This window comes from Xyrauchen texanus, chromosome 28 (genome assembly GCF_025860055.1).
Source record: "Xyrauchen texanus isolate HMW12.3.18 chromosome 28, RBS_HiC_50CHRs, whole genome shotgun sequence".
NCBI lineage: Eukaryota > Metazoa > Chordata > Actinopteri > Cypriniformes > Catostomidae > Xyrauchen > Xyrauchen texanus.
The window spans coordinates 19,325,221-19,343,844 of NC_068303.1; the positions used below are offsets into that span (position 1 = coordinate 19,325,221).

Here is an 18,624-nt window from a genome sequence, read left to right on the forward strand (position 1 = left end):
GCTTCCAAGTTTTTATCACCATTCAGGTGCATTGAACGGACCTACAAAGCTGAGATATTCTTCTAAAAATCTTCGCTTGTGTTCTGCCGAAGAAAGAATGTCAAACACATCTGGGGTGGCATGAGGGTGAGTAAATTAGAGAATTTTCATTTTTGGGTGAACTATCCCTTTAAGCTCTTGTCCAAAACCATCTCTTTACTCTGAACTCTGTTATTAGGTAATCTTGCCACTGCATCCACACAGACCTTGATGAATATGTTTCATATAGTAATGCCATGGTTATTAGCTTGATACATACAAAAAAACATCACAATAAACAATTTAAATAAATGTACCTTTTATTAAAAAACATTAAAAAAAAAGCTACAATGCTCATATAAAATGTTTATACTCTATACTAGTTTAAGATCAAACAATAAAAACATTTCTTCTCTTGGAATTTAAGTGTGAGACAATGAAAATGAAAACATAATTATCCATGTGTAATAAGCAACGATTTGCACAAACATAGTTTATGCAAAATATACTTTTAGAAAAAAATAATAATTATGTAACATGGGGGAAACTGTGAGGTAAAATACAATCTCTTGTTGACTCATTCTGAAGTAATATATAAAAAATGAATAATGTACTAAATGCATCTTGAAACACCATGCATAGAAAGTGTTACAACACCCAATGCATAGAACTTGACAAATGCTTTCTCATTATGAGGGGTCCAAAGGACTAAGAGACAGATATACGCAAACTGTTTGCCTATATTAAAACAATTAACTCTTTCAAAACCAATAATTGGTGCAAATGAACTGACCAAACACTAATTCTGTGACGGCTTCCCATACAACCCAGGTTTTGTTTGAGCAAAAGGTTTTGGTGAATCAGGCCCATTAAGTCCTCAAAAGTTAAAAACCCACCCGCAGATTGACCACAGCCAACACTCACCATTTGCTGTAAATAAATTAAATAAATTAAGTCACAATATAGAATGGGCTGGCCCCATTATTCTTCATTTGTTGATAAGACAAACATTGACGTCAAACAACAAACAAAACCTATGGCCGAGCGGATTGACAACCAACTGCAATCAAACCATTAGCAAAAAAAACAAAAACACAAAAAAATACTTTGTGCAAATGAGCATGTTAATTTAAAACATGCATCATTATTTAAATACTTGATGCCTTTTTTAAATTCGACCATTGAATGAAGTTCCTTCAGTTTGTGGATTGTTAAAAATGGAAGACTGCTTAAGAATCTAAACTTTCCGGTTAAAATCAATTTGTAGAACATGTACAGAATGTACAGTAACATATTACAAGCAAAATCTATTGTAAAAATATATATTTATGTACATAATTTAGACAATCGTTTGTCTCCATATGAAAATATCCCACACTTTACAACTTTTGTATACATCTTGTTCTGCTCTCTGTAGTGTCATAAGTAAAACAAATAAATTAAACAAAACAGCATGTCTGGACAGACAAATATAGAGGAAAAACATTAAAACATACAAAGAGTATGCAAATAAGATGCCTATGGTCAGCTCATAAAATCAAGGCCATCCTTCACAAGACATCAATTCTTTTCTGTGAAAGGACTCCAGATATAACTTGCTTTCCATAGAGGGCAGACAAGCCTGTAAAATTAAGACAAGCGTGTAAGTCTCTGAAAAAGTTCTAACCTAAGAACCCACAATGATTTCCATGATGTGATCCAGTTCATTGAGATCAGAACGACAGTTTGGGGTGGACACTATGGATGGGGAACTGTGTGAAGGTGCCAAGCTGTCAAGGAGGTCATAAGGGCCCATCTTGGGTGCACCCTGGATGCCAGTAAGCATGGTGTCCAGGTCATAGTAGGAGGTATCAACATCGGAGAACAACTCCTCAAGAGCAGACTCTGGACCCGGGGAACCGTTTTTTATTTCAAATGTCCCAAAAACTTGTCCCCTGGTCTTTGGATCCTGCCTGGAAGTGTCTTCCACTTCTTCGATCTCCTCATCTTCTTCTGAACCTAGCCTAGAGTCTTCAAGGGCCTCTTCATCGCTCTCTACAACACTGAGCTCACCTTTCTCCCAGCACTGGTCCATACTTCCTGCCAGACACACGTTAGAGACAGTGTCGCTAACTGAAATGGAGCAAAGTGTCTCGTCAGCTACCACCTCCTCTTCACGGCAACCTTCGTAGGTGATGACAGAAAAGAGCTTTGGCTCTGCGTCTGGCTCCCGTGTCCTGCAAAGGACCTCGGTGGCCACTAAGCGTTCAGAGGGGCTTTGGCCTGCACCGCAGAAAGCTTCGGTGACCAATTGCCAGCTGCCATCGTGGGTCATCTCCTCCTGAATCTGCCTCACTGTGTTGGCAATTAGAACAGAGCGGCAGAGGTTGGGCTCCACCAGCATGTGGCACAACTGCAGCTTGATGAGGGACATGTCCAGTAGTGACTGCCGCTGCAAACTATATGAGGACGCCACCTTGGCTCCTACTAGGCTTTTTTCTGATATCACTTCACCACCATCCGAAAATTTACGCTTGGTGCCCTTGGAGAACATGTTCACCCTACAGAAAAGAAAAGGTAAATGGATCAGTTCACATTTATTCATTCCCATATAGGGAAACAAAATCAATCCTGTATCTGTTTCTCAGTTCAGCAAGTTTGTGTTGCATATAATCATTTTGTTAAAATATCAGAAATATAATCAAACAAAAAAATTATGCCATAGTATAAAATCAAGCCAGTTTTTCAACCTATAAGAGCACACAAACAACAAAAACAAATTGAAATCTTCTCTTGAAACGCTTAAATAGCATAAAAATGTCTGATGAGATTATATTATATATACAATTTATATAATTATAATGAAAAAGTTGATAACTAAATAATGTGTGATTAATAACATGCACATTAGAATTATATTAAATGGTGTACAATAGATTAGGGCTGGGCAATTTGTTCAATTCGATTTACTTTTTTTTTTTAATAGACGAATCAAGGTTTTGCATAAAAGTATTTGCAAACACTCCAGTAAAATACATTAGGTGCATCCAAAACCCCACACTTCTGCACTATTCTACGGCATTTTATAGTGCGTTGGTAATATTTCCAGAACGATTGTATCTCAACTTCATCCATCACGTATGTATACACACACTTAAAGACCATAACAGGCCATGGCATTGTGCGCATGTTGATGAACGGTATCCTTTCTTTTCTTTAAATGCGCATAATAAAGCGTTAGACAGTTACGGCCGCTTCATATCAAATCATATGTGAGAATAATTAGAGTATCAAACATCTACCACTCCTTTTACCATGATGATTCAGAGAGATTGCTAATTATTGCTTTGTTCTGTGATGCATTTCAAAAGTACTGCATTTATCGGCAACATTTGGCAAGCTATTATTTTGACAAAGTTTGCGAGTTGAACTGTAATGATAACGCTTATAAAAAAAAATCTAGAGTTCTGGTAAACTAGCCACAAACTTGCCACCAATTTGCCATTCATTTTCAAATGCAAATTGCTTTTGATTTGCTGCAAATATTTGCCGCTCTTCACCGGTAGTGAAGAAGCTGCAGCAAACCTTTGGCAAAAATTGACAATTTGCTGCATGTATGCTGCAAAGTTAATTTGCATGTGGAACTAATCAGTAGTAGATTTGCAGCATTTTTGCGGCAAATTTGCCATGGAATCATACATTTTTGTAAGGGAAATCATTTGATATTGGTGTGCTGCTCAGGGAGTACCGCTAGAGGTTACCGCATGCCCTGGAATCTATATACCATTTCAAGAATTTAAACAAAAACAAAAGGAATTAGAATGGTCCAAATGTATTTCAACACAATTTCAGAAAAACTACTATTAAGTCAGTCCACTTGGCAGCTATCTTTGAAATGCTCTTAGGCAGTTTGGTCAGCTATTTTTCTATGCAAACAAGCATCATGAAAGTGCAGCTCCTATATACTTGAATGGGAAGACACATACATATCCAAAATGGTTGGTCAAGATTACGATAAAAGAACCTGTTTCAAATAGGAAGTAAAATCTGACATCACTGTATGGCGGGGTGAGTAAGAGACAGACACAGTGGGTGTGGCATCAGGCCTCAGAAAAAAAAAATGCCTTTAAATGGCATTTATTTAAAATGTCCAAAACAATGGAAAATTTGCAGACCACCTTCGTGGTGGAAAGGGCTATGTGAAGGAAGAGTAGTGAAGACAAAGGAAGGTCCAGATGATAGTTCGCAGGATCCCAGTGACGCACTCCCCCTCCTTGGTCCGAGGTGCGGCTTCACTAGTGCTGCCCAGCTTCTCTGGGCCTCGACTTGTGGGAAAAAGTGGTCCTGCAACCAATGTGCTCCAATCCCTGGCGTCGCATCTAACTTGCGCTGGGGTTTCAGGGTGCGGGTCCGGCTATGCATCTAACTCGCACTGGACACTCCCCGCTCCATTCCTGGACCTGTGAAGACGGCAGCAGGTAAAGACCGGACTCTCAAGAAGAGGCGTGCTCGGTGTTTAAAGGCAACGGTGATGAGGCTCTTCACTGGATTCAGGTGAGCCCAGTCACGTGCCGCTAAACAGGAAAAAGTCACCGCGGTTGATGATGATCCACGGGAGTGGCGTTCCGTCACAACCGGTCTTATCAATTCTCCGTCTTAAACTCAATTATGCAAAAAAAAAAATCTTGTATAGCTAATGTGCATGCGTGTTCTCGCATTGATTGTCAGGTGACTATTTTACCTGTAAGGCGGAACTAGTTTTCTACATCGTTGGGCATTCTAATTTGTCCCATTCTTTTTAATAGAAGTGGCCCGTCTCTGCCAAATAGTCTATTTTGACACGCAGGAAACGTTCATGGAACAATGACATTACTTCACATCACCAACAGTCCTTGAAATGGGCTATAGGCAGTGGATTATGTTTACAAATTTTCATTCAAACTGTTTTATATACAATGAGTACTTTCAAGATAAACTTGATAATTTCTAGATATTGATTTCTGGATAACTTTCTAAATAGACTTATATTTAAATAGATAAAAATGAACTTGCATTGTTTAATAAGTATTTTGCAGATTTCTTATTTTATACTATTATTTCACAACATCTAGGTTTATTAGATTTTAATTTATTTTACATTTACACTGTTGACAATGTCTTGTGTGGTGCAGTTTTGCAGTCTAATAAAGAACATGTTATATGAATCATGATGCAGTTACTTTAGTTGAGTACATTTAAAAGTAGAAAAATCGAAACTGGAAACATCCTTAGGTTTGAAAAAAAATTATAAATTAAAATAGAGATTTAATTTTTTTTTTGTCAAATCACCCAGCCCTACAAAAATCTTGCAATTTCTTAAGGGACCTTGGTGATTAGATTCTACTATTATTATGAATAAAAATGCTCTAGTCTAACTGAATAACAATTTCTTTGTACATAATGGGGTTTTAAGGGTTTGTAAACCATCAATATCCATATTTCAGACACTACATCAAATGGTTTAGCTAACAATTTTTTTTTAATTGTGCTTTTAGCCTTTGAATATGAATACAAATTTTGTTGAAAGTTGATACCGCAAAAAGTCTAAAATGGAGAGCCACAGTACTGAAATGAGGACTCCCTGTCTCCGTGGCTGACCAACCAGGGTTACGGAAGCCTAAAAGTAACAAAATATATCCAGTATGGGGGACACATCAACAACAACCAGCATGACAAAGCACATCATCTATCATCACACCAGCTCTTGACCATGCGTGTGTATGAGTGAGTGTGTTGGGAGGATTGGGGAAGGGGCTCTGATCAGCTACTTTGGTAAATATACTGGTGGGTAGGTGAGAGGTGGCAAAGACATAGGACGATAGCTAAACAATGGTATTGAGTTACATTTTGCACACCAAACTCTATGCAAAACAACAAATCCATTGAGTGCAAGAACACAAAAACCACCACAAGTCATTTCATGTTAAGAAGGATCACTTAACATAATGGAGATGATTTGCTTGACAGTTACCAAGAACACACACAAAAAATAACATTGTTTTTTTTATTTATTATTAACTTTTATTTTTTTATCCCCCTTTCACTCAATTTGGAATGCCCAATTCCCACTAATTAGTAGTTCCTCGTGGTGGCACGGTTGCTCACCTCAAACTGGGTAGCAGAGTCTCAGTTGCCTCCTTTTCCGAGACGTCAATCCACGCATCTGATTTTGTGGCTCGTTGTGCATGACACCGCGGAGACTCCCAGCATGTGGAGGCTCATGCTACTCTCTGCGATCCATGCACATCTTACCACGCACCCCATTGAGAGCATGAACCACTAATTGCGACCACGAGGAAGTTACCCCATGTGACTCAACCCTCCCTAGCAACCAGGCCAATTTGGTTGCTTAGGAGACCAGGCTAGAGTCACTCAGCACACACTGGATTCAAACTCATGACTCCAGGAGTGGTAGTCAGCATCAGTACTCGCTGAGCTACCCAGGCCCCCCATAATCACATTGTTAACCAGATTATTAAGGGCATGGTGGTTTGCCTACCTGAAGGATGGGTGACATCCCAGCACTGTTGAAAAAGAGACCAGAGTGCAAGCTGACAAACATAAGCTGCAACTAAAACTACAACCAACATTTTGCATAACAGCACTGCATTCACTGATTTATTAAAAGGAATAGTTCACACAAAAATGATAATAAAATGAAAGTTCAACACAACCCACATAATTTAAACTTTCATAAAACAGTCTGATTACTCCGCTTAATCGGTGCTTAAACATCATAGTCGTTAAAAAGAACTTAACATTTTCAAAAAAGCATGTCGAGACACCTGCACTCAGCTTCATTCTTTGCGCTGCATTTAGATTGTACAGGTGAAAATCGAAAAATTAGAATATCGTGCAAAAGATAATTAATTTCAGTAATTCAACTTAAAAGGTGAAACTAATATATTATATAGACTCATTACAAGCAAAGTAAGATATTTCAAGCCTTTATTTGATATAATTTTGATGATTATGGCTTACAGCTTATGAAAACCCCAAATTCAGAATCTCAGAAAATTAGAATATTACATGAAATCAATTAAAAAAAAAGGATTTTAAATACAGAAATGTCGGCCCTCTGAAAAGTATAATCATGCATATGTACTCAGTACTTGGTTTGGGCCCCTTTTGCATTAATTACTGCCTCAATGCGGCGTGGCATGGATGCTATCAGCCTGTGGCACTGCTGAGGTGTTATGGAAGACCAAGATGCTTCAATAGCGGCCTTCAGCTCTTCTGCATTGTTTGGTCTCATGTCTCTCATCTTTCTCTTGGCAATGCCCCATAGATTCTCTATGGGGTTCAGGTCAGGCGAGTTTGCTGGCCAATCAAGCACAGTAATACCATGGTCATTGAACCAGGTTTTGGTACTTTTGGCAGTGTGGGCAGGTGCCAAGTCCTGCTGGAAAATGAAGTCAGCATCTCCATAAAGCTTGGCTGCTGAAGGAAGCATGAAGTGCTCTAAAATGTCCCGGTAGACGGCTGCGTTGACTCTGGACTTAATAAAGCACAGTGGACCAACACCAGCCGATGACATGGCTCCCCAAACAAACACAGACTGTGGAAACTTCACACTGGACTTCAAGCATCTTGGATTGTGTGTCTCTCCATTCTTCCTCCAGACTCTGGGACCTTGGTTTCCAAATGAGATGCAAAATTTGCTCTCATCAGAAAAGAGGACTTTGGACCACTGAGCAACAGACCAGTTCTTTTTTTCTTTAGCCCAGGTAAGACGTTTGACATTTGAAGCCCATGTCCAGGACCCGTCTGTGTGTGGTGGCTCTTGATGCAGTAACTCCAGCCTCAGTCCACTCCTTGTGAAGCTCCCCACACATTTGAATGGCCTTTTCCTGACAATCCTCTGCAGGCTACGGTCATCCCTGCTGCTTGTGCACCTTTTTCTTCCACACTTTTCCCTTCCACTTAACTTTCTATTAATGTGCTTTGATACAGCACTTTGAGAACATCCAACTTCTTTTGCAATTACCTTTTGAGGCTTTCCCTCCTTGTGGAGGGTGTCAATGATGGTTTTCTGCACAACTGTCAGGTCAGCAGTCTTCCCCATGATTGTGAATTCAACTGAACCAGACTGAGAGACCATTTAAAGGCTCAGGAACCCTTTGCAGGTGTTTAGCTGATTAGAGTGTGACACTTTGAGCCTACAATACTGAACCTTTTCACAATATTCTAATTTTCTGAGATTCTGAATTTGGGGTTTTCATAAGCTGTAAGCCATAATCATCAAAATTATATCAAATAAAGGCTTGAAATATCTTACTTTGCTTGTAATGAGTCTATATAATAAATTAGTTTCACCTTTTAAGTTGAATTACTGAAATTAATGAACTTTTGCACGATATTCAAATTTTTCGAGCTTCACCTGTATTTAGCACAGGTGTCACAAACAATTCAACGTTCTGAGCAAGGACAGGCTGTAAAGAGGAGATTGTTGCATTGTTTCATATTATTCCAGATTGTTCTGCCCCAAGCAAAGTTTCAGCGCATAAACGGGTCAGGTGCTATATTTTAATGCTATATTTCCGTTCTGCTCTAGTGTACTGAGGGGCTGCCGTGCCATGTTAAAACTGTATGTTTACCCTTTCAATACGGTTACGAACATTGCCTATATGCTTACATGGGCTATATTTTATTGCAACAGTACTTGCTAGTAGAAATTAGCGATAGATTGTGAGCTATTTCGGGTCGTGTTCGGGCTTATAACCTGATGGTATCGTTTGAGTAGAGTCGGGTTCAGGTTTCATTTTAAGGGCCGGGCAGACTTCTAATATATATAATTAATTACATGGTGTCCCGATTAATCGCATATACAAATATTTGCTGAGAAAGCCTCTCAAATATCAATAATTCAATATATAATGATGAAATAATTATACATAGTTATCTTTAAAATATATATATATATATATATATATATAAGATAACTAATATATATATAAAAAAAAACAATATTCAGATAATTAAAATGCATTACATTCTTGTGGCAGAAGAGTTAATCATTGATAAGACAATACAAAAAGCGGCATATTATTGATCATAAGTCAATCATTGGCATACAGTTCACAGCAATCCATTTCACAAGTGAATTTGTCAATCAGTTCTAGATTTATTATGAGGGCTTGTTTAAGGACCCGTCAATGTACACCTATGTCAGACATTTTTTTAATTTATTTTTTTAGAAACAAGCCACAAAACTACAGATATATTTTACAATAATGCCAAGACATTATATTCATTACATAGTGCAATGGTTCTCAATGCTGTAGTTGTTGGAGGTACAAACCGTATTTAAATAATATTTCAAGTCTTTACAAAAAAAGTGCAAATAGGGGCTTTATAGACATAAATTGACACTCATGTATAAAAAAAACTTTGCAAAAAAAATAAACAGATTAATCAGAAAATATTAACTTAAGTTATCAAAACTGTGAAAACCAAATAAAACGTCTTTATAAAGCAAAGAAAAACTAGTTAAAATAGAGGTACGTTCAAACAGGGAGCATGTTTCTTAAATAAAGATTGACTGGGTAAAAATGGTGTAACAGTTTAAAGGACACCTCCTTAACCTTGTTGGTAATTAAATATTTGTGAGGTAAAGACTATACGACCTGCGTAAGACATGCTTGTGTTGTGTCTCGGGTGTGTTGCATCATAAAAACATCACTGTGTCAAGTTAAATATAGTTTAATACACATCTTGAGATCCCTTGGTTCGCATTTACGCTCCAAGTGTATTCAACGCAAGAACGTAACGCAAGTTTGTGTTGCGTGTCCGCTGAAGGGTTGTTAATGTTTTGTTCACTTTATAAACTGTGCATTGCTCACACAGCTGAAATTTCACTTACTGCCCTCTGGAGTAAACTGGTGGTACTACAAGCTTGCATTCCTCAGGAAAGCATTGCGATTAAATGTGTAAAATTTTTAACGCGTTATTTTTTGTCAAATTAATCGCACGTTATTAATGCATTAAATCGACAGCCCTAATATACACATACATTATATATATATACACACTCACCTAAAGGATTATTAGGAACACCTGTTCAATTTCTCATTAATGCAATTATCTAATCAACCAATCACATGGCAGTTGCTTCAATGCATTTAGGGGTGTGGTCCTGGTCAAGACAATCTCCTGAACTCCAAACTGTATGTCAGAATGGGAAAGAAAGGTGATTTAAGCAATTTTGAGCATGGCATGGTTGTTGGTGCCAGACGGGCCGGTCTGAGTATTTCACAATCTGCTCAGTTACTGGGATTTTCACGCACAACCATTTCTAGGGTTTACAAAGTATGGTGTGAAAAGGGAAAAACATCCAGTATTCGGCAGTCCTGTGGGCGAAAATGCCTTGCTGATGCTAGAGGCCAGAGGAAAATGGGCCGACTGATTCAAGCTGATAGAAGAGCAACTTTGCCTGAAATATCCACTTGTTACAACCGAGGTATGCAGCAAAGCATTTGTGAAGCCACAACACGCACAACCTTGAGGCGGATGGGCTACAACAGAAGACCCCACCGGCTACCACTCATCTCCACTACAAATAGGAAAAAGAGGCTACAATTTGCAAGAGCTCACCAAAATTGGACAGTTGAAGACTGGAAAAATGTTGCCTGGTCTGATGAGTCTCGATTTCTGTTGAGACATTCACATGGTAGAGTCAGAATTTGGCGTAAACAGAATGAGAACATGGATCCATCATGCCTTGTTACCACTGTGCAGGCTGGTGGTGGTGGTGTAATGGTGTGGGGGATGTTTTCTTGGCACACTTTAGGCCCCTTAGTGCCAATTGGGCATCGTTTAAATGCCACGGCCTACCTGAGCATTGTTTCTGACCATGTCCATCCCTTTATGGCCACCATGTACCCATCCTCTGATGGCTACTTCCAGCAGGATAATGCACCATGTCACAAAGCTCGAATCATTTCAAATTGGTTTCTTGAACATGACAATGAGTTCACTGTACTAAAATGGCCCCCACAGTCACCAGATCTCAACCCAATAGAGCATCTTTGGGATGTGGTGGAACGGGAGCTTCGTGCCCTGGATGTGCATCCCACAAATCTCTATCAACTGCAAGATGTTATCCTATCAATATGGGCCAACATTTCTAAAGAATGCTTTCAGCACCTTCTTGAATCAATGCCACGTAGAATTAAGGCAGTTCTGAAGGCGAAAGGGGGTCAAACACAGTATTAGTATGGTGTTCCTAATAATCCTTTAGGTGAGTGTGTGTGTGTATATATATATATCTCTCTCACACACACACACTACCATTCAAAAGTTTGGGGTCACTTGCCTGATTTGTTTCTCATGATTTTAAAACCCTTTGATCTGTGAAGGCATATGCTTAAATGTTTTAAATTAGTTTTGTACACAAAAATATAATTGTGCCAAAAAATTAATTTATTTAATAACAAAAAAATAAATATTTACAAATAAATAAAAAGTTTTTTGAAATGGATGACTTGGACCAAATAATTAAGAAAAGCAGCCACTAAGTGCACAGCATATAGATGGGAACTCCTTCAATATGGTTTAAAAAGCATCCCAGGGTGATTCCTCAAGAAGTTGGTTCAGAAAATGTAAATTTTACATGTCTGCAAAATCTGGGCAAAGTGTGTACACATTGAAGATGCTAAAATATAACAGTTTTAATTGATTTTGGATTTTTTTTGTCAACATAATTCTCCATTTCTATTATTCCATAGTTTGATGACTTTACAATTATTCTAAAATGTGAAGAAAATATAAATAAATTAAAGAATGAGTAACTGACCCTAAACGTGTGTGTGTGTGTGTGTGTGTGTGTGTGAATAAATATGTGTGTGCGCGCGCGCATCTGTGAACCTGTATAGTTGCATTTACATTGCCTGTTAAGTGCAAACTGCTCTGTGGAAATAAAGCTAAATAAACTTAAGAGCGCCTCCTGAGATGGTCTGAGGTCATAGCATTCTCATAGACAACACCATTCTTGCAAACAGTTTTCAGACGACTGAAACAAAAAAGAAGAAAAGTGACACAAATCTCGTAATCAGCAGAGTGATTGAACACCAAACATGTACAGCCAAATTTTATAAATGAACGCACATGGGCCAGAAGTTATTTGCACTAATTACAAGGTGGCAACACTCACATTTGAGCAGTTGCTGTCAAAGAAGCGCTAGAAGACGATGTAATCACCGGTAAACAATAGGAGATGAATGTGGAAACAACAGCAGTGGATGTGCAAGTCAAGAGCACGTGTGTGAGGAGTTCTGGAGATACCTGCATTTGTATATATCATAATCCAGTGTCTCATAGCAGTCATAGTGTGCATGCACCAACCGCCTGTGTATGCGCTCACTATTTTTGGTGTTAGAAAGGCCGTATAGGATCACGCTCTTCTGCGTTAAATTCACAGCATGTCTTCTTCCAAAAATGATGATGAGCTCAAACGGGAAAGACTGTACCCCTTGTTGATTTCATACAGATTACACAATCAGAGAATATTTGTTTTCAATTTAAATTTGTTCATTAGACAATTCAAGCTTTCTATAGACATATTTCTCATGTCTGCGAGGCAAGTATACGCTGAGTTTCGGTTCATTTTCGTGACGTGCTCCAGACAGAAGTTCACGGAGACCGAGACGGCAGAAAGCACATCTTGTAGGATTTCTTTATTTTACAAGATTTTGCTGTTATTGTGTGTACACAAATAAAAGTAAACCCTTTATTCAAATGATTCTTATTCTTAATACTGTATGAGTATTGCTTTCTGCTGTTATCAGGGGAAAAGTCAGGAGATCGTGTCGGCGCCTCCGGTGACCACAGAGGATTGACTAAATAAAAAAACTCAAACAGGAGAAATTTAAATATAGAATTTTAGGGGCATTTTCGACCCTGCACAATGCTATTTTGAGCCAAAGCCTAATTAGCTTGCTTGTTGTTAAGCTTAATGAAATTCTGCTGGCTCTGTGGAGATATTTCTATAGTGGTTTAATTTCACAGCAATGGTAAATAATGTTGAAATTTAGGGCAAACATTATACTTGTGTGGAAGTGTTTCTTAAACTAAAATATAAGAAATGACTTGCAAAAGGGGCACTTATCTAGTGAAAGAGGGCGAGTGCTTGAGGGTACTTGGGGTCTATCTGTGCACGTGACTGCCTGCCTGAGTTTCGTGGACAGTCGGAGGCAGCATGAAATTTGACGGAGGTGGCTGCCTCATAATTCTCTATGCAGGAAAAACCCTGCATTAAAGTAATCCATATTAGTGGTCAACTGATATCAACTGATATCCAGAGAACAGGGTGGCCAATATATCACACAATATAATATAGTAGATAACAAATATAAAATTGCTAAAAAAAAAAAAATTTAAAAAAAAAATTCTAGTGCTTATTTAGCACTAGATTTACTTAATTTCACACAAAATAATATTGCATTTTAAATAGTTGCCAGTTTCTTCTTATTTCTGTTTTACACATGAAGAAATTGTTAATAAATTAGAAAGAAGGAAATAACAGTACACACAGAAGTCCAGCAAACATGGATGGCATGTCCACGTTAGCGATCGCATTTACACAAAAAAGTACCAAATCAAACTAATTGTACATACAGTACAAATAGCGAGTAACACATTTACTTATAGCACATGTGAAGCGCTTTTATCCCGAAGTTGCACCTGAGAATATTTTGCAGAGGCGGGCCACTTCTATTAAAATTAATGGAAGAAATTGGAATGCTCAATCAAGAAGCTCTAATGCTCAATTGTCGGGATTTAGAAAGGAAGTCCCACCTTACAGGTAAAAGAGCCAATCACCTTTTAGATACAGACATCACCTGTCAATCAACTTTAGAATGAGTATGCGCATGAGCTATAAAAGTTTGTGAATTACATATGTTTAAACAAGATATCTGCATATTTGCAAATGGTATATAATAGAAGTTTTATTGATATTTGACTTATCATTAGAAAAGAAAGTTACGTTACAGAGAAGTGTTGAGGAGAGAGAGGGAGAATGAAACAGGCGAGCACTTTAACATTATTAGCTCAAATGCTTCTGCCGCAGCTCTGATATGCGGTTTAAATGAGACTGTGCTGCACACCGGTCTATTATTGTAGTAACACGATGGCACGTAACAACAAAACGAACCGTGACTGGTCATTTACATGTCTCATTCGCTTCACTTGCAAGCCGGCAATTTTTGGCACCCTCAAAAAAATAAAAATATCGGCCAAACAGGAGAATTTATCAGCCGATGCCAATAATAAATAAAAAAAAAAGGTCAGAATATCAGACGATTTATTGGTCGACCACTAATCTTTATGACTACAGTGGTTTAATTCATGTCTTATGAAGAGATACAGTCAGTTTTGGGTGAGAACAGATCAAAATGAAACTCCTTTTTCACTATAAATCTTGACATCAGTCTCCTTGGCAATCATGATTTCAAGATTGGTGCTAGGAATGGTAATTGAGCTTGCGTCTTTAAGTCTGCTTTTATGTCCTTTTTGGGGCTTGAAACTTTGGTCACCATTCACTTACATTGTATGAACAAACAGACATATCTCCATTAAAATATCTTTATGTACTGCAGAAGAAAGTAATTTAAGTTTGAGACGGCACTAAGCACTGGGTATCCAGCTCATTTTTCAGCAGAACTAGGGCCCCGCCATTGTCAATCTTGAATGTGGACTACTTCCGGTATAAGCCACTTCCAGCTATTTTAGCGATACAAAAATACTACATTATGCTGCTTTATATTACAGGCTGGTAATATACGTAGTCATATTATAATCATAAATAATGATTTTCATAAACTCATTGGTTTTGAATGCATATCATTTTACTGTATATCGCATTTTGCCATCATTTTATCACAGGTGTTGACAGGACAGTCCTCTGCACGACCTGGCACACCTCCCAAACTATACACAACCAGCCGAGAGCAGAAAGCCACTGGGAAAATGCTGCTTTAACATTCTTTGCACCAAAACTGCATCTTGTTTCATCTTGGCCAATCAATAAAATGCATTTTACGCTCCGTTAGTTTTAGAGAGCATTCTCTCTTTGCACAGTAAACTGACACACAGATCTCACATTCATCATGGCTTCTGAAACATTGCCTTTGTAAATAAATAAAGGCATCATCGGAGGTAATGCAGGTACATACGAATGGAAGTTTACATAGAGACAAGAAAGACTGCATCATCACGATCTCTGTAAAGTAAGAAGCCGATTTTATTATAGTCTCTTCAATACAAAATCACAGCAACAAGTGAATTTACTTACACTTTTACTATAAATGCTGACGTTAGAAAATTATCCAACACTAGGCCATCATTCTGCTGTACATCCTGTGGTGTTGTGATAGTTTATAAACGTATAAAATAAATATTTTATAAACTATCACTAAATTCTGGTATTATTATCCTTCTATTTATTTACATTGCGGTCAATAACAGCAGAAATATTACACCTTCACTGGAAATGCAGCGATAGCGATTAATAAATGACTGTACTTGGGGTTTAAAACACACAAACAAAACACTGTAATGAACTTCAATAAGTCAATCGTTTTCATGATGCTGCTTACTTCCGTGATACAAACTAATGTGGATACTTCCATTTTGACACGAACACTCAGCATCTACGTAGAGTCGAACACAAGCCTGTCAAAATATACCCTATATTAGCGCACATTCAGAGGACACCAGACTTTTTTCTTCAACCGATTAGACCAATAAAGATGTCTTCAGACTCCAGTTTTTTGACCTCCTCACACATGCACTCTTGACTTGCACATCCACTGTTGTTGCCTTTACCTTCATCTCCTGATGTTTAGCAGCGATTACATCTTAATTCTTCTTTGTGACAGCAATGGCTCAAATATGCAGTTTAGCAGCGATTACATCTTAATTCTTCTTCGTGACAGCAATGGCTCAATTAGTGCAAATAACTCCAGTTGCATGCACATTCAAAGACACACGGTTAGAAATAACAAGCTGTGTGTGTTTAGCATCACACACTCTGCTGATGACAAAATTTGCATCACGCATCCTGTACGCGGATGCTCAAAGTTTGATTCTGACCGAAGCATACTTAGGGCTTAAGGGTGAGTAAATGATGAGAAATAGAATTTTTGGGTAAACTATTCCTTAAATATTCCCTTTTTTTTATTGATACCTCCATATGACCATTGGTATAACAGTTATACAATAATTTGAGAAAAGTCTATATGGTGATTCTCACAAAAACATCCTGGCCATATTGAAGCCCAAATCAATGAAGAATTTATGAAATTATATTTTGCATAAAGAACACAAAGACAAACATTTTTTTTGCATTGTTACATTATTTTCAGGACAAATGAGCACATTACCGTAACACGTCAGTGTTTTAGGTTTTAATATTTCTATTGTTTTCATGATGATTCTCATTATTACCGTAACAGTTCAAAACTCTTAAATATTTGTATTTATTAAAATCACCAGACATGAAAGTTAGTACCAAGAGAGTACTACTATGATATATAAATACTTTACCACAACTTGAAAACAATATTTAAATGGTAATAAGAAAATTATAAATGTACTTTTTCATGTTGCATTGGGAACATATTTATGACCATTGTTATGCTGCATTAATGAGAATTGGGGGGCAACTGTTATAAAAATTTTTAAAAATGAATAGGATTAATTTTCTATATGCAAAATATAATTTCTTGTTTATTTTGGAGTAAAATAGGACCAGGACATATTCTTAACGGGATTTGTGAGAATCACTCACATGGCAAGTGTGACACAAAACTATATAAGAAAAAAAAACCATACAATTATTCCAGTAGCTGGAGTCTAAACTAGTCAAACTTACAGCAAAGGCCAGTTACTCATACAAGCTCCACCCAGACAGATTCACTTCCCCTCCCCCACCGCACTGACGTGGTCAAAAAGTGCACTCCTGGGTAAGAAACAAAATAAATTTAAAAAACAGTCGAATAAACACCCCAATTCTTAATACGAGTGTTCGTTGGACAATAATCCACTGCATCAAGATAAAAGGGAAGTAACAATCTCCCTGACATGTAAGACGGAGAAACAAAAATGTATAAACCTCTCTGCTGAGGCGACAAAGATGGAAACCATTTTGAATTTTTTCAAACGGGTCCGCTGGCTAGCCAATTTCCCTTCAAACAGCCTCTTCCACTTTACCACACGTTAACCGTGTCTTCAAAATGTACGTGAAAGTGAAATATGCAACAAATGAAATATAAAAGGTAAATAACAGGGTCGGCTAAACATGGACCACGCGGTCACTTCCGCAAACATGCCGCTTTTCGAAATCGACCGCGCATTTAACCATCGCGGATCAAGATTGTCTTAAGCAGTGAAACTACATAATACCCAAGTGTATTGAAATTGCATATGCCAGTGCGCCCAAACTTACCTCGTGTTCTTTCTGTTATTTGGTGGCGATATTCATACGCGTTTCGAAGGCTGGGGTTAATACTGAAGGTGTCGCTCCTCCGGCCTCCAGCACAGATTGCAGTGAGCAGCGCGAGGCGGCCAGCTGCAGCAGTGAAAGGGCCGATGTGGGCGGACGCTTACATCTTGATCGACAGCAAGCCATCGCAGCAACGGGGAGACACGAACAAAAGTCTCTGTGATTCCACTCGGGGCCCCAACTTCAACAATGCACGTCTTGTTTTTGAAGAATTTGAAAAACCATAAGGATACACACGAAATTATGATTTCATAGTGCACAATAAGTTATTTATGGGTCCCAATCTTTCCAAAAGCCTAAAGAAGATTTTACTATATACGTTACATGAACCATGGATGGGATTTACCCTAACAAATAAAGTGTTGAATGTATAGAATTATTATGAATGGATTCGGCTGAATGTTAATGGAAAAATACCCCAATTCTAACATGAACGAACAGAAAGGACCTCGTGAGCAATGGTAGCTTCCCCATTTTCTAAGAAATGTTATTGGGGAATAATTAAATATCCCATTAGCTTCCATCTATTCTGTCTACTACTGTCTTTGGAAACCGTTAAAGGTTTCATCCAAAAAATTATCAGAATTGACTCACCCACATGCCATACCAGATATGTATGACTTTCTTCTGCAGAACACAAACTCTATTTCTCAGGTCTCAAGGTCCTTTCAATGCAAGTGAGTGGTAGCCAATCCTTTGAAGCATAAAATAATACAAGGTTAAATCCATATCTTCTGAAGCTTTAGTGTAGGTGTGGGTGAGAAACATCAATATTTAAGTCCATTTTTTCTTGTACTATAAATTCTCCTTTCTGCCCAGTAGGTGGCGATATGCATGAAGAATGCAAATAGCTAAAACAAGAGGAGAAGAAAGTGAAAGTGGAGATTTATTGTAAAAAAGGATTTAAATGCTGATCTGTGTCCCACCCACAACTATCATATCGCTTCAGATGATATGGATTAAACCAATAGAGTTGTATGGATTACTTTTATGTCCATAAAAAGCTGCCTTGTGCTTTTTAGCTTAAACATTTTGGTACCCATTTACGTCCATTGTGATGACCTACAGAGCTGAAATATTCTTCT

At 37.9% G+C, this 18,624-nt stretch overlaps 1 protein-coding gene across 4 annotated transcripts; it reads right to left on the reverse strand.

The window, feature by feature from the left end:
* Positions 1-357: 357 nt before the first annotated feature.
* On the reverse strand, positions 358-17,624 carry LOC127622053 (cell division cycle-associated protein 4-like). Of its 4 annotated transcripts, none has more exons than XM_052095959.1 (3): positions 17,483-17,604; positions 16,910-16,996; positions 358-2,558 (listed from the first exon to the last, which is right to left on the reverse strand). In XM_052095959.1, exons 2-3 carry the CDS (start codon positions 16,927-16,929, stop codon positions 1,685-1,687), a joined length of 894 nt encoding a protein of 297 aa, XP_051951919.1. In that variant the 5' UTR covers positions 16,930-16,996; positions 17,483-17,604; the 3' UTR covers positions 358-1,684. The 4 variants fall into 4 exon arrangements, with proteins under 4 accessions (XP_051951919.1, XP_051951922.1, XP_051951921.1 ...); XM_052095962.1 differs by lacking the exon at positions 16,910-16,996 and adding an exon at positions 6,536-6,560 and having other exon boundaries at positions 17,483-17,560; XM_052095961.1 differs by lacking the exon at positions 17,483-17,604 and adding an exon at positions 6,536-6,560 and having other exon boundaries at positions 16,910-16,994.
* Positions 17,625-18,624: the final 1,000 nt, after the last annotated feature.